Source organism: Mya arenaria, chromosome 11, assembly GCF_026914265.1.
Source record: "Mya arenaria isolate MELC-2E11 chromosome 11, ASM2691426v1".
NCBI classification, from domain to species: domain Eukaryota; kingdom Metazoa; phylum Mollusca; class Bivalvia; order Myida; family Myidae; genus Mya; species Mya arenaria.
The window spans coordinates 45,220,298-45,235,588 of NC_069132.1; the positions used below are offsets into that span (position 1 = coordinate 45,220,298).

Genomic DNA, 15,291 nt, shown 5'->3' on the forward strand with positions numbered 1-15,291 from the left:
TTTATTTTTTAATACAATGCTTAAACTATATTATGTGACAGTAAAAATGTTCCTTGTGCTAACTTACAGGAACACAATGCGTCGGTAATGCATCTACAGATTCAAGATAAGAGTGGTTACTTCTAAAATTGTAATCTAGTCTACTTATAAAGGAAGTTTTTTGCCAAAAAAAACACATTCATATTGTCAGCTTTTTCATAATATTAAAACTAAATAAGGACTTTGCAAAATTTGCTCAGTTTGTGAGTTCGCCAAAACATGTCGCAAAAATGTAGGATTTACTTTCGAAAAATAATGTCCCTCAAAATGAAACAAAAAACAAAAACAGTTTTTAATTCAATTTATTCTTTCAGGCCTTTCCTCGCCCACTTTATCTCTGAAGGGCCTTAAATCGGCAAATGCATTATTTTCACAAAACGAGTCTAGAATTGTGATTATGATCCAGTATGAGGCCGATTATGCATCATCTTTCATGATTAAAATAATATTTTGTCACTGTCTCAGCTGTTTATTCATGTAAAAATGGCTCATAATGGTTTCCCAGTTCATATTTGTTCGTATATTTAGCATGTGAAAGTCACATGATTAGTACAGATACATATACCAACACTATTTTTAAATTAAGTTGGATTTACATCAAAAAATGGTAGACAAACCTAGTAAGTTTTAAATTCTAAAATTACGCAAAAACTGCTATAAGATACTAATGTGTCATAAGCGATGTGATACATCAATACCGGTAAGTAAGATTCAATGCGTTTGTACAAAATGATAGCAATTTTATGTAAGTTTCAGACAATTTTCTTTTTTTTCTTGCAGTTGCATTATCTGGTGTCTAGTCCCTTTAATTATATAAACTTAACTCATTATACTCTGTCTAAAGTGAACTGTATCTGGGGATTGGTAGTTTTGTCTCTTAATTTGCATTTGGACCAAGAGTAATCACAATTTAAAAAAAAAATACCCATCAAATCATCGTTATGAGAAAACACTACATGATCAATTGTAGTTATTTCTGGAAATGTAATTCCGGCTTATAACTGAACTGATATGTTCGGAAAACATTTCATCTATATAACATGAGTATATATCTAAAGTATTTAGTAATCCCACTGTCTGAGGTTTCACATTTTGTATTGAACTCTGATTTAGATTTTTTTGGAGGAAAGTAATGTTTTTTTGGCATTTCTTGCAATATAAATGCTTGGAAAAGAAAGCTCTAATCAAGAGTGTCTAAAGATTCTCTAGATGTCTGCTTTTAGATAGCAACCCGCTGATTCATGATGCCGAGATTTTGATTTACAGAGCAATGTTTAGTTTTTTAAGATTTAAGGAATCATTCCAATATATTTCAACATATTCAGAGGCAATGCTTATTAGAAATAATAGTTTATTATTGTCGTTCAAGCAACGGGTTTTTTTTGTGTGTGAAAGAACAGAACAATGTTTTCGTTTTTTGTGGGATTTTTTTTTTTGAAGCATGCAGTATTTGCTAAAAAAATGTTGGCACTTTATTTGAGTGAGAGAATTCAACAGAATCTTGCTAATAGAAGCTTCTGATATCATGTTTTTGTGACAAGATTTACCTAAGGTGGCAAATTTGCCCTCCCCCTCCTTTTTGAGAAATAAATGATATTATAATAAAGTATTAGTGTCCCTACATCTTTAGTTTTAAAGTTCCAATTTGTTTTCTTATTTACTTGAAAATAATGATTTTCAAACTATTCACAAATGCATGTGTTGTGGAGAATTGCTGTCTTGAATCAAATATACATCAAGTGCCAAATTCTGCCATTCTTAATAAGGAAATATTTTTGGCTGATCAAACATGTATCCTCGATCAGACCTGTTTCCTTGTCAAAATTGAGCTTCAGGGAATATATTGATCCGGTATTCATAGGCCAGATGATGGATTAATCTAATCACTGCAAGGTCCTTATTACTGATAAATCTCTTAAATGTCCTGTGTTGCTGTATAGGACATTTTGATAGTGAGCACGATATCATTTATATATATATGAGGCGGTTGCAAAACGCTGCTTGAAAGCAGGTACATGTTCATGCAGGCTACTTTTTGTGCACTTTGTCGTCTAAACTTGTGTACGTTGTACATGTTCAGTTTGGCATGTATGATAGCACTAAGAATATGATTTATACTAGTTTAAGCTAGCCTCCATGTAGAACTTGATAGAAAAAAAATCAAAACAGTCTTAAACTCAATTATTTTATTTCACATGAATTAGTAGCTTTCATGAACACATACAAGTGGTGTTATGCAACCTCTAACGTTTTATAAAACACTTGTAGGCAATTAAAGGAAGTGTTCTAAAAAACACATATTACCATTTAACACACTTTAGTTAGATAGATGCCTCTGTTAATAGTTTTATATCTTATAGCATAATTGTGGCACTTACCGTGTATTTATTAGTCAGAAACTAGGGGAAATATTACAGAAGCATCTTTAATTAAAATTGTAACTTTTCCTTAAATTCATCAATTTCCTTAATTGTTTAATTGCACTGATATAAAGCTTATATAGTGTATACAAAAATGAAAACACCTTAAAGTAGCAATTTATTTGATTTTTAAGATAATAGCTGGACAATAATCGTAAGATTGTCAAGAGACTTGAACTTCCTGATACCCGTCATCCGGGTGAGAAAGTACATGTACTAATATATTTACCAATATTTACTGCATATGGACAGAAACTTTATTTCTTGTGCATTGCTTTGGGTTCATATTATCATCATTAAAATGACCCTTATTCAAAATCAATACATACACATGTATAACAAACATAAATTTTAAGTGATAAACCTTTAACTACTTACTAAATAATGCATATATGGAAAACATTAATTACTGATAACAAGATTGTAACCGTATATTTAATAGCTGAAAACACACAAATATTAAATGACTGGTGAGTGCTTTAAGATTTACTGTGTCTCATTAGATAGAAATACCATGTTTTCTGCACATTTCTTTCAAATTAACACGGTATCCATCATAAGAAGCATTGTTTGTGATATTTATTCATCTTTTCAGTAAATTAAAACAATTGTATTAATTGTGGTACATCTTATTGGGAGTAGGAGTGCATCTTTAAATTGATTGTTTTGCTATCTGACCTGACCTATTTAATCTGCCTGCCAGAAAAATGAAAATTTGAAACTTTAAAAAGTAGTTACAACATTTCTTCCGGTTGTACCAGTGTTATTACTGTTAACAACAGAAGTGCAAAAAGATACAGGAAGCTAATACGTTTACTTCATAGGGCAATTAAATTATGAAGTTTTATCACTTGATAAATTGCTCACAATCAAAACAGGATTTGTTTGATTTTGCATGAATTTGATGTTCCAAAGATTAGTGTTACTGAATTGCTTGATAGGATTTTCACAGATTGTTTTTGTTATGTTGGATACAATTTCATGTGGTAGATGCTAAAATTTCAGACTGGATAATTGAAAGGTCTAGGATGGCAGAGTAAGTTCTTGAAATGTGTTTTTTTATCTGTATTGCGATATTATTCCTGAACAATGAATACTGATCAAGTGTCTGCAATTTCAGTGCGTTTTTTGTCATTTGAGCTAAAAAAAATGCACTTAATACATGAATCTCTATTGCTGTATATTATTGAAAATACTTTTGGTATGTTTTTAAATACATGTCTGTCAGTGCAACTGTTAAATGATGCCTTCAAAGAACAAACGTTGATAAGTTACAGTCATTAGGGCCAATAGTAAAATATTGTTTGTTTCTCCTCACGCTGTGTAAAATGAGTTCGGTTGGTGGGTAGGGTATGGTAGGTAAAATATTATTTATTTGTAAATATTTTTGGTGACACCCATTGAGTGCCAAATGTTTGCATTTGCAATTTTTAGTTTTTCAAGCGCCCAGACGCATGCCTAAACAATTGCTTACGGTGCAAAGAGTTTTTCAAGCGCCAAGAAGCGTACCTACCAACACCTTACGCTGCAAAGAGTTTTTCAAGTGCCAAGACACGTACCTACATGTACCAATACCATACGATGCAAAGAGTTATTCAAGTGCCAAGACGCGTACCTTTCAATACCTAACGATGCAAAGAGTTTTTCCAGTGCCCAAACACGTGCCTAAACAATTACTTATGATGCAAAGCATTTTTCAAGCGCCATGGTGCGTGCCTACACAGTTGCTAATGATGCAAAGCGTTTTGAAGCGCCCAAACACGTGCCTACTGGTACCTTACGATGCAAAGACCCATACGGGTGCCTACACAACTCCTTACAATGCAAAGCGTTTTTCAAGCCCCAAGACCCATGTGCTTACAAAGTTGATGATTATCTTCTCTGTTAATTTAAAGTATAGCCATGTGCTTCTTTTGTCCAGGGTTATCAAACAACCAGTAAATCTGGCATTACGTCATGATGTCAATGGATAAACACAAATTAAATTGGCCATCAAAATTTAGCTCAAGAAGACCAAAACAAGTTTATTTAAAAAAAAAAAGCGTTATCATTTTTGGCCAAAGGGTCATTTTGGGTCAAGAATTTTTTTGTAGGGTTGATTGTGGCAGGGAAAACAACCAAAAGTTTTTGGCCTAGTACATGTATTTTTATATGTACTTAAGCTTGAACCAAATTGGTAAACCACATAATTACATGTTGAGGAGTTCACTTGTTACATTGAGGTTAAGAAAGAAATAAGATACATTCAGTTGTGACGTGATTTTGATCGGAAAAGGATAAAAACAGACAAAGTTAAATTGACTGAAATTTGGTCAAGTACTGAAGCTGTGTCACAACAAAAGAAAATCAGTACTGTTCACAATATAGCCTTTGCATCCAAGAGTCCAACTGGCTGATTCAGTTTAAAAGGCGAGAGTCAGGATACCTTTTCAATAAAGATTGTAAGGTTAAAGATTGTTAATTTTCAGGCAAAACCTCGTATTGGACGTAAACTGTGTATCAATAAAAATATTATTTATCGCATATATACTGCCCGTAACTTCACAGACATTAGTGAGCACGCTTCAGCATAGTAAGGTTTATGACAAACAAAGATATCTTATTGAAACCCTGAGTAATAATCCGACTGTATCTACCATAATTTTATTTCAACTTTTTTACACTTCTTAATCTTATTTAAATGCTTGTTTTTGTATATAATTTCAGTGAGGTGCCGATATGTGGTGCCCGGGCAAATGTGATGACGTACGACGACCAGAACAGGAAGTGGATCCCAAGCGGGTCGTCTCCGGGCCTCTCCAAGGTCCAGATCTACCAACACACTGTGAACAACACATTCAGGGTTGTTGGGCGGAAACTTGCAGACCATGAGGTAGGAACATTTGTTTATTGGCGTTAGTTTGATATATTGGTCGCGTAAATTTTGTAAGATATTTATACTCATATCACGAGTGCACCATCCTACCATCAACAACACATTCAGGGTCGTATGGCAGAAACTTGCAAACCAAGAGGTAAAATGTTTCTCGGTTGTTATTTTAAGTGTTTGCAATGGCAATAGAAATGTAAAATGTATAACAAAAATTTATAAAGAAATGCTGCTTACATCAATAAAGAAAAGCTGCTTACATCAATGAAAAAATACTGCTTACATCAATATAAGGGAGAAAGGCTAGCTAAACATTAAAGATAGATTTTTTTTATGAAGGTGCCCTTGAATTGAGAGGAAATGTCATAATTTTAAACATTTGTGCTGGTGAAAATTCTTCCTGAAACATTCAATAAGGCCACAATTATTTATTTATTTGTTTGGTGGTCTCTATTTAAATTTTAACTTGTCAGTAGGTTTGTATTTTTTTTCCAAACTCCCTTACCGTATTTTGTAAAGAAAAGGAAAACAAACAATATGACCACCACGGCCCCAATTTCTCAAAAGTTCTTAAGCGTACCAAACTGAAGTAGCTAATTTCATTCAGCCAGATGTCCTACTTATGAAAACCTTGATTTTATTAGATGATAATTAGTTTATCATTTTAATCAGGAAGACAATTTCTTTCTTAAGTCTCAAAACACTTTAAGAATGTAAATATTACACAAATTATACCGCACCAAACAAACAATAGTGAGCTTAGCTTAATCCTGTTTAAACTGACTTAAAGATATTTTGGGAAATTGAGGCCAGCTAGGGAGCTTAAAAAAACAACAGGTTCCATATATTTTTGTGAATCAGTCGGGGAAACGCTAAACAAACTAAAATTAATTGTGACCTATTGTCAATTTTTTTTCTTATCACAAGATACAGACCATACTAAGCAAGAAAAATGTCCATGATAATGAAACAGATCCCGTGACATGAAAGTCATAAGTTCAGAAAATACAAAGCATTCAAAGGGAAATTTTATTTTTGCCTGTAGAACCCTCATTATTTTCCTTAAAAAAGGGATAAGGGTGGGAATCATTTCTTTTAGAAAGCTGAGGGGGTGAATATTAATTTGCGTGTTTATTTGGGTATCAAATTAGTGAATTATACAGAGGCTGTGTTTAGTCAGAAGGTAAATATTATATTTCTCAAATTTACACGGATACTAGGGTTTTATTTTTGCCAATATTTCTGATTTCAATGACGCTGCAACCTTAAAATATTGCTAAACAATTTCAAAAGAAAGATGTGCAGTTTATATTAGGTTTACCATACTTATTTAAGAATTGTTGACTTGTCAATCTTAATATTAGAAGTGTCTTCACTGGTATCCAGTAGGCAGAGCACTTACCGTGCAATATGTAGGATGTGAATAAATAAAGATCATATTTCAATATTGGCACACTACTTATTCTTATTGCACACTAATAACTTGACAATATGGTACAAAACAGTTACTAAACCAGACTCTCGTGATTGAAATTATATGTATCTTGTTCAATAATTCAGGTAGTGGATGCAGTTACTATTACATTAATTTATTCTAAACGTAATTTATACTTCCAATCATAGATTCAACACATGACTGTACAATATATTTCCATATCGGGATGCATGTGGGTAAAAATACCCTATATTTTTTACTGTATTGTATGATTCAAACATCCCAAGGATAAAGACCCTGTTTTGTATGAAATTCAGACGCTCTAAAGTTTGACTGATTAAAGCTGCACTCTCACAGATATTCCGTTTTTACAACTTTTTTAGCTCTACTGGCCAAAGGCCAGAAGAGCTTATGTGATGGTAATGTGTACATAGTATGTGCGTCCGTGTGTCCGTGCGTCTGTAAATAATTCCTTGTTAACACGATACAGCCTTCAGTTTTAATTGTATCTCGATGAAACTTGTACAGTATCTACATATCTATTAGAGCTTGGTTCCCTCTGAAAACCAGCCAATCCGCCCATGCATGCCTAGATTATGGGCCTTGATAGTATAAAAAAATCAGTGCGTCTGTAAACAATTTCTTGTTAACACGATACAGCCTTCAGTTTTGGTTGTATCTTGATGAAACTTGTACAGTATCTACATATGCATTAGAGCTCGATTCCTTTCGAAAACCAGCCAGATCGGCCCATGCATGCCTAGATTATGGACCTTGATAGTATAAAAAATCAGTGCACCTGTAAGCAATTCCTTGTTAACATGATACAGCCTTCAGTTTTGATTGTATCTCGATAAAACTTGTACAGTATCTAGATATCCATTAGAGCTTGGTTTTTCGAAAACCAGATCCGCCTATGCATGCCTAGATTATGGACCTTGATAGTATAAAAAAATGCTATTGTGTAAACAATTGCTTGTCAACACGATACAGTCTTCAGTTGATTGTATCTCGATGAAACTTGTACAGTATTGATATCCATTAGAGCTTGATTCCTTTCGAAAACCAGCTATATCTGCCCATGCATGCCTAGATTATGGGCCTTGAAATGATAAGATTATGGACCTTGATAGTATAAAAATATGCTATTGTGTAAAAAAAGCTTGCGAACATGATATAGTCTTCAGTTTTGATTGTATCTTGATGAAACATGTACAGTATTCAGATATCCATAAGAGGTTGGTTCTTTTCGAAAACCGTGATGTTGACCACACAAACCTAGCCAGTAGACCATAGGCCCTTTTTGGGCCTCATGTTTGTTTTTGTCTTGGAAAGAGCAAATTTTTGCATTAATATCTGCAAACCAATGATAAAAGATTGCTGATTCAGATCGCAGATTTTCATATTTCTGTTCGAAAATTAATGTTTTATGGCTTAAACAGTCACTTAACGGTTTAAGAAAAATGCATGAAACATAAATTTTTTAACTTAAATATTAAAAACTGCGGTCTTATTTTTTGTCAGAAGTATTATAACTGGTTTCCATGCATTTTTGCAAAAATTGGCTCGCTCCAATACAAAAAATAAAAAAGTTGTGAAAACGTTCAATCTGTGAGAGTGCAGTTTTAAATCCTCTGTAATATATAACCATGATCAATTCAAGTTTGTTTACAAACAAAACTTCAAAATGTTGTCATAATCTGATATCAACGCCTTAATAATGATGGTATAGAATAACTAAGTTATTAGACATTGATCAGTACAATATGGGTTATATTTGGACTCCTACACAGCTGGGAAAACCATACTGGATTTATCCAACCGAGTCTAATATGGTTTTCCTTGCTCTGTTCTCGTCATATATCTCTATATAGTACAGTACAATGTTAAATAACCTATAATTATTATGTTTTCCAATAGTTTATAGAGATTTATAAGGGAAATAAAAATAAATTCAAACAGTGAAATATGAAATTTGATATTTTTCCCTGTTTTGAAATTTAAGTCTGTTTACATCCAAATTAAACTTCAGTGCACACACTGCTGGGACACAATTTCAAGGACGTCATTTCTGAAATGACATTACATTCACACACAATTTGGTGCGCTTTTCTGCTTGTCTCAGTGTAAGATTGCAATATAATTCACTTGGTGAACATTAGGAGGTAAAAACACCACTCATAAAATATAACTTTTGATTCTCACTCAGTGAAATATATTATATTGTGATCTTACACTGAAACAAACAATTATCCTCTATATCATCTTTATATCTCCGCAAATACTAACAAAAATGTTTAAAACACAAACCAAAAAAGCCTTAAATTAAACGCAATTTACCAAAAGTTCAACTGACAACAGATGATTGTGAATTTAGTCTTTTAAGTGACTTTTAAATTAGAAGCATTTATATCCTTTTCGCTGCCATCTTTGGATAATTAAATGTTACATATTACTCACAGAATCAGACAAAAAGTCACCTATAGCTTTGTTATTGATCCAAAAAAGGAAAATGGAATCCAATTTTTAATGCAAAAGAGAGATGATGTAGCACAAGCGAGGACAGTGAGTTAATAAGGGAAGGTATTGATGCAAGGGGGCTGCATGCGGACTCGCAGTGCATCGAGATGAGCCATGATGGTCTGTGACTCACTGAGATCTAACAATCATGTAACATTGTGACACATGCTGGAATTACAGTTGTCGGTGCAAGTTGTGGAATACTTAATTTTGTTGTAACTTTTGTCTTGGAAAAAAATAAGCAAGAAATTGAGTGTTAATTTTTTTGAAGAAATTGAAGTGAACTGGTAAAAGATTTACTGTAATGAACGCCTGTTTTGATTCGCTGGGATCTTATAAAGATGTAACATTGAAACATTGTGCCGATTGTTCAGAACTTTGTCAACAATGTTGTAAATGTCATCGTCAAATGTTATCTTTCAAATCTTTACAGCTCTGGAAGTTTCATGGATACACTAGTCTTGTGATCTGCTGTGTTCCCAGCAAGATTTGAGACAATTGTTTCAGTTGTACTAGATATAGATATATTAGCACATCATCAAATAGTCCACATTTAATGGTTAACAAAGATGTTTTTAATCATGCTCAGTTTTTTTTTCAACCTTTTTGTGAATGAGGCCACTGGCCCTTAGACTAAGAGTGGTGAAAAATAGCGACAAAATTCCAAAAATTGTAAACTTGCAATAGTATATTTCAAAAAAGGAAACAAAGTAAAGACACTTTTTTGTTTAAGATACAGAATTTGAAGAGATTTGGAATGCATTTAAAGATAATTGTACAAGTTGACTGGTTAAAGAGTTGAGAAAAATTTAAAAATAAATTATGTCTTTGGATTGTGAATTTTGAGTCCAACTTTTGTGAAAAAAGTATCCTTTTTGGGGGATTATGAATGAGGCTGATTTTTCAGTCCTATTTTCAGTAAATAGAAATACTGCGTGGCTGTTAATAAAGTTCTGAACAATCGGTCCGTAGGGACACATTCTAGAAACTGAGTACGGAGTGATGTCTGCAGGATATATGTTTTTGTCTTATTAAAAGACAGATTATTAAAGGAGTGATAATAATTTTTTGGGAGAGAGTTTTGGAGAACCAGTGTAAGTTAATAACAGAAATTGTCCTGTAACATTTGGAAGAGAAGATAGTTGATTCTACTGTGCAAGGTACATAATGGATCATTATGTTTAATGTTGTATAATAAAGCTACAATCAATTGCCATGTTTAAGCCTTACCTAATCTATGATAGTGGTTACTATACACCAAGAATTATTTTCATTTTTCAAGTTGGAATTGTAAATGGTACCTGAATTTAGTGTACTAGGGTTCAAGACAGGTTTTGAAAAGGACAGGGGTTCTGCACAAAAGGACAGGGGTGCTGCACAAAAGGGACAGGGGTGCTGCACAAAAGGGACAGGGGTGCTGCACAAAAGGGACAGGGGTGCTGCACAAAAGGACAGGGGTGCTGCACAAAAGGACGGGTGCTGCACAAAAGGGACAGGGTGCTGCACAAAAGGGATAGGGGTGCTGCACAAAAGGACAGGGGTGCTGCACAAAAGGGACAGGGTGCTGCACAAAAGGGACAGGGTGCTAAGGGGAAAAGGGCACATTATGTTGAGAATAATTTGAACGTTATGAATTTGACACAATTAGGTTTAACTGAAATACCATTAGGTTTCAATTGCCAAATATGTTAAATTGTATTTATAATCATGTGTTTTAATCAAAACAGAAGGACAATTTGATAGTATTGCGCATCTAATTCTATGAAGGCAGAAGGATACTTATGCTGGTCTCCATGAGGGCGGAAGGGTGCTACCAACAAAGTACAGGGTGCAGCACCCTATATAACTCTTGAGCTACAACCATAGCATACATAAATAGTTTTTTACACTATGGAATGATGTTTAAGACACTAGTTAAACAACAAAATGGCTTCGCTGCTGTAGACAGAAATGGGATTTGTCCATGGATTCACAGATATCCACACACCACCATCTACCCCCCTCTCCCAAGACAAAATAAATAAAAAATATTGATTGTAACTTTATATGCTCTTAGAAATGACAATATTGATGGTTACTTTATATGCTCTTAGAACCGACACTCCATTTTGCCTCAAATTTCAAGCCATGTAAGCACACAAAGTGTAGGGAATGTCTGACCATTTTGTTTAACCTATGTATTAACTACCCTCCTGTCTCCAGGTGGTGATAAACTGTGCAATCCTGAAGAACCTCAAGTATAACCAGGCCACACCCACCTTTCATCAGTGGCGGGACAGCAGACACGTGTACGGGCTTAACTTCGCCAACAAAGAGGATTCTGAGTCCTTCTCCAACGCCATGATGACCGCACTCGAGCTACTCAACAGTAAGTTGCTGGAAAGCTGTTTGTAATAATTGAATAGTTTTAAAAGGATTTCCAAAAAATGTCATGATTTATAGATGGCATGGTAAATAGCATGATAAATTTAGAGTGCTTGTTTTTTTGTAATATGGAACATTTTATCTTTTGAAAAACTTATTTAAGTTTGGTGATTTTACAGTGAGGTAATTAAGTTCTGTTATAATTATCTGTATCTGGATACATTAAGGTCAAGGACATCCCCTGAGGTATGCGACAGACTCTTTCTTTGGGCCCCAGTAGGGTATCTACCCCTTTGGGGCCTTCACAACCTCCTTCCTTGGGGGCCCCAAGCAATGTTTCAGCAACCAACTCTGAGATTATATTCACAGGTATAAAGTGCATCATTAAATCAGGTCATTGATCCTCCACAGTCTCCTTCTTTGGGCTCCCAGCTTTGTACCAACAGCAACCCACAATGAGTCAACTACAAGGACATCCTTTTGTGGCCTCCCTACAACCTCTGTTTGAAATTGTAGGGCTTCCTGCAGGGTACCAGTAGGTGAAATTGTAGGGCTTCCTGCAGGGTACCAGTAGGTGAAATTGTAGGGCTTCCTGCAGGGTACAAGTAGGTGATATGTAGGGCTACCTTCAATGTACCAGTAGGTGAAATTGTAGGGCTACCTTCAATGTACCAGTAGGTGAAATTGTAGGACTTCCTGCAGGGTACCAGTAGGCACCCCAGATTGCACAGCCATAGTACAGAAAGTCATTACCCTTGTGCTTTTCAGGTCAAGGACGCCCCACTGTAGGACCTCCACAACCCCCTACTGTTGGGCCCCCAGCAGGGTACCAGCAACCACCCCAGATGGCGCCCCAGATGGCACCCCAGATGGCACCCCAGATGGCACCGCAAATGGCACAGCCACAGTTCATACAACAACCGAACGGACCACAACCGCCAAATGAGCCTGCAGAAATGAGGTACATTTCTACATTATTTTCTTATTGTAACAATATATGGGTCACTCTCTTTGGCACCATGTTGGGCAAGAGTGCGGTCTTGTGTTGTGAGGGAAACCGGAAAACCTGGAGAAAAACAACTTGTCTGGGTTGTTGACCACCAACAGAACTCACATGCACCCAGGCCAGGAATCAAACCTGGGCTGCCTTTATGAGAAGCAAGTGTGCTAACCACTGTGCCAGCTGGACAACCTAAAATTTATTTTGATACATCAAACATGTATTTGTAGACAATCTTTATTCATCATACCACAAAGTCTACTGTTTGGAAAATGATAGGTCTCTTTCAGTTCAACTTAAAGTTAGGTTTTAGCCAGGTTTTAAAAAGAACAGTGTGCTACAGAAAAGGGACAGGTTGCTAAGGATAAAAAGGTTATCAGGCTGAAGAACTTGAACATTATGAATTTGACAGAAAATGAAGGTAATAATAGGTTTAAACTGCCAATATCAGATTTCAACTGACAAATATGTTAAATTTATACATATTTATAATTTGATTAACAGTTTTAAATAAAATGAAAATGAAGTATTTGACTGTCTTGTGAATTGAATTCTATGAAGCATGAAGTGTACACATACTGGTCTCCACGAGGGCACAAGGGTGCTACCTAACAGGACATGTTGCAGCACCATTCCATAACTCATAAAGCCACACAATATAGGTTGATGCAAAAATAGTTTTTTTAATTGTAATGCATTATCCTGTTTAACTCATTTGACTTGAATGATCGAGACAAAAAATCTGATATGATTTGTGTACATATAAAAAATATTAACGATGATCAGGCACTTTTTTAACTGGGGAATTTGTGGGTACATAGCTATTAGATCAGAAAATTCATTTATAAAGACTAATATTTTTTATCTGTTCCTAAATTGTATGGTGTTTTCATAATTTGTTTTTATCATTTAATTCAAATGAGTTTAAGATGATAATGCATTTGAATCTAAATTTTTTTATTTTGCATCAACTTATATTGTGCGCCTTTAAGCTACATCCTATTAAAGTAATACATGCTATATTGATTGTCTTTTAGCCATGTTTTTGCTGATGCTGATGCTGACTAAATCCTGCATCCTTATTCAATAAAAATAAGTATTTGTTCAATATGGAAAATATCTGTACCACGTTCTGAGTTGTATTTGTGTTAAGTATAAAATATTCATGTCATAATGCAGTCTGGTCTCTCATAAGGCTTAATATTTCTCTGTTGTCGAGAGATTTTGGCCCCAGAAATATTGTAGAAATGTTGTAAATAGACTTGTGTGTTCATTCGGCTGAAATAATCCCAGTAGATGCGGTGTAGAACGATTATATAGCAATCAGAGAATAGAGTAACTGGTCTGTGTTTATTTCGGCTTAGATACATATTGAGTGATGTTGTGTGATTTTAATTCATGGATCTGTTTTTACTTCAGAAAACACATCAGGCATCCATCAGGAGGAGGTATTGTACAATTTTTTCTTCGTTACCTACAAGAATGGAAAAAAAATGTCATGAATTTAGTATTACCTGAATATATATATATATATAAATTTTATATAGGCAACAAATTAATGCATTATTACTGTGTGAGATTTTCCCTTTGGAATAATTTATAGTGTTATGATAATATTTGTACTTCTTATATAGCAGGCAGTATATATAAATACATTTATCTGTAATCCACGTAGTGCGGAATTGTCTTATTCCGCTCTGTTGATATCAGGTCACCTCATGATTTACGAATCTGCAAAGTCCATTCGAGTTGAAAAAAATCTCCCAAGTATTAATAACGTTTTAGTAAGCATTTCTTATTCCTTTGAGCTTAAAACTATCTAATCTGTTTGAATTTCTTCCCTAGCACATGATTATATTGTTGTGGGTGCACAATACAACTTGTAAGCTACATTTTGTATAATTTTTAAATAAAATGCAATATGTTGATTTAAAGTTTGCCTTTACGAACAATGTATTAACAGGCATTCTTGGTTTCAGCCCCTGCGCCTATGGAGGCCCCGAAACCTTCAGCTGCCCCACCAGCACCTCCGCAAGCCCCCCAAGCCCCTCAGCCCCCACCCATGGCTCCTGCTGCGGCCCCCACTCCACCTCCTGCACCTCCAGCCGCCCCACCTGCCGCTCCCCCAGCCCCGCCAGCCGGTGGTCCACCACCGGCCCCTCCAGCCCCACCAGCACCCCCCACGGGAGGCCCCCCTGCACCCCCTGCTCCACCCGGCGGTGGACCTCCACCCGCCCCTCCACCGCCTGCGGCCCCCACAGCTCCACCCTCAGGTGCTGGTGGTTTGGCTGCAGCCCTGGCCGGTGCTAAGCTGAAAAAAGTGTCTGCAGAGGTTGGTGTCATCCTTCTTTCTATTACTTCTAACATAATTATTCTACTTTATTCCTCCATGCTATATGCCATATACGGTATCAGTGGCCCAAATAAGCAAAAGCTCGCAAGGCCTGTAATGGTATAATGATTTCCAGGCTTGCAAAGATTCTGGGTTGTATACAGCAGGGCTTGATCAAAACTGCCAAGCAGAAGTATATGATCTCTGCCTTGATCATTCCAAAGACTTATTTTGATGACTGGTATATCTATTAGTTTTATCTACTGTTATTTACATTCATATATCAAATAAACTATTCAAAGTAGTGAAAGT

The 15,291-nt window shown here is 35.3% G+C and overlaps 1 protein-coding gene across 9 annotated transcripts in view; it reads left to right on the forward strand.

Moving 5' to 3' along the window:
• The window catches only part of LOC128207422 (protein enabled homolog), a 44,728-nt gene that overhangs the window by 14,626 nt on the left and 14,811 nt on the right, over positions 1-15,291 (forward strand). For 8 of the 9 annotated variants that reach the window (XM_052910325.1, XM_052910322.1, XM_052910317.1 and 5 more), the window contains exons 2-6: positions 5,166-5,331; positions 11,486-11,651; positions 12,416-12,608; positions 14,067-14,095; positions 14,627-14,979. In XM_052910325.1, coding sequence (XP_052766285.1) covers positions 5,166-5,331; positions 11,486-11,651; positions 12,416-12,608; positions 14,067-14,095; positions 14,627-14,979 — 907 coding nt within the window. Of the gene's footprint in view, positions 1-3,293; positions 3,496-5,165; positions 5,332-11,485; positions 11,652-12,415; positions 12,609-14,066; positions 14,096-14,626; positions 14,980-15,291 lie in introns of those variants that run through there. The other variant, XM_052910324.1, reaches the window with a different exon arrangement.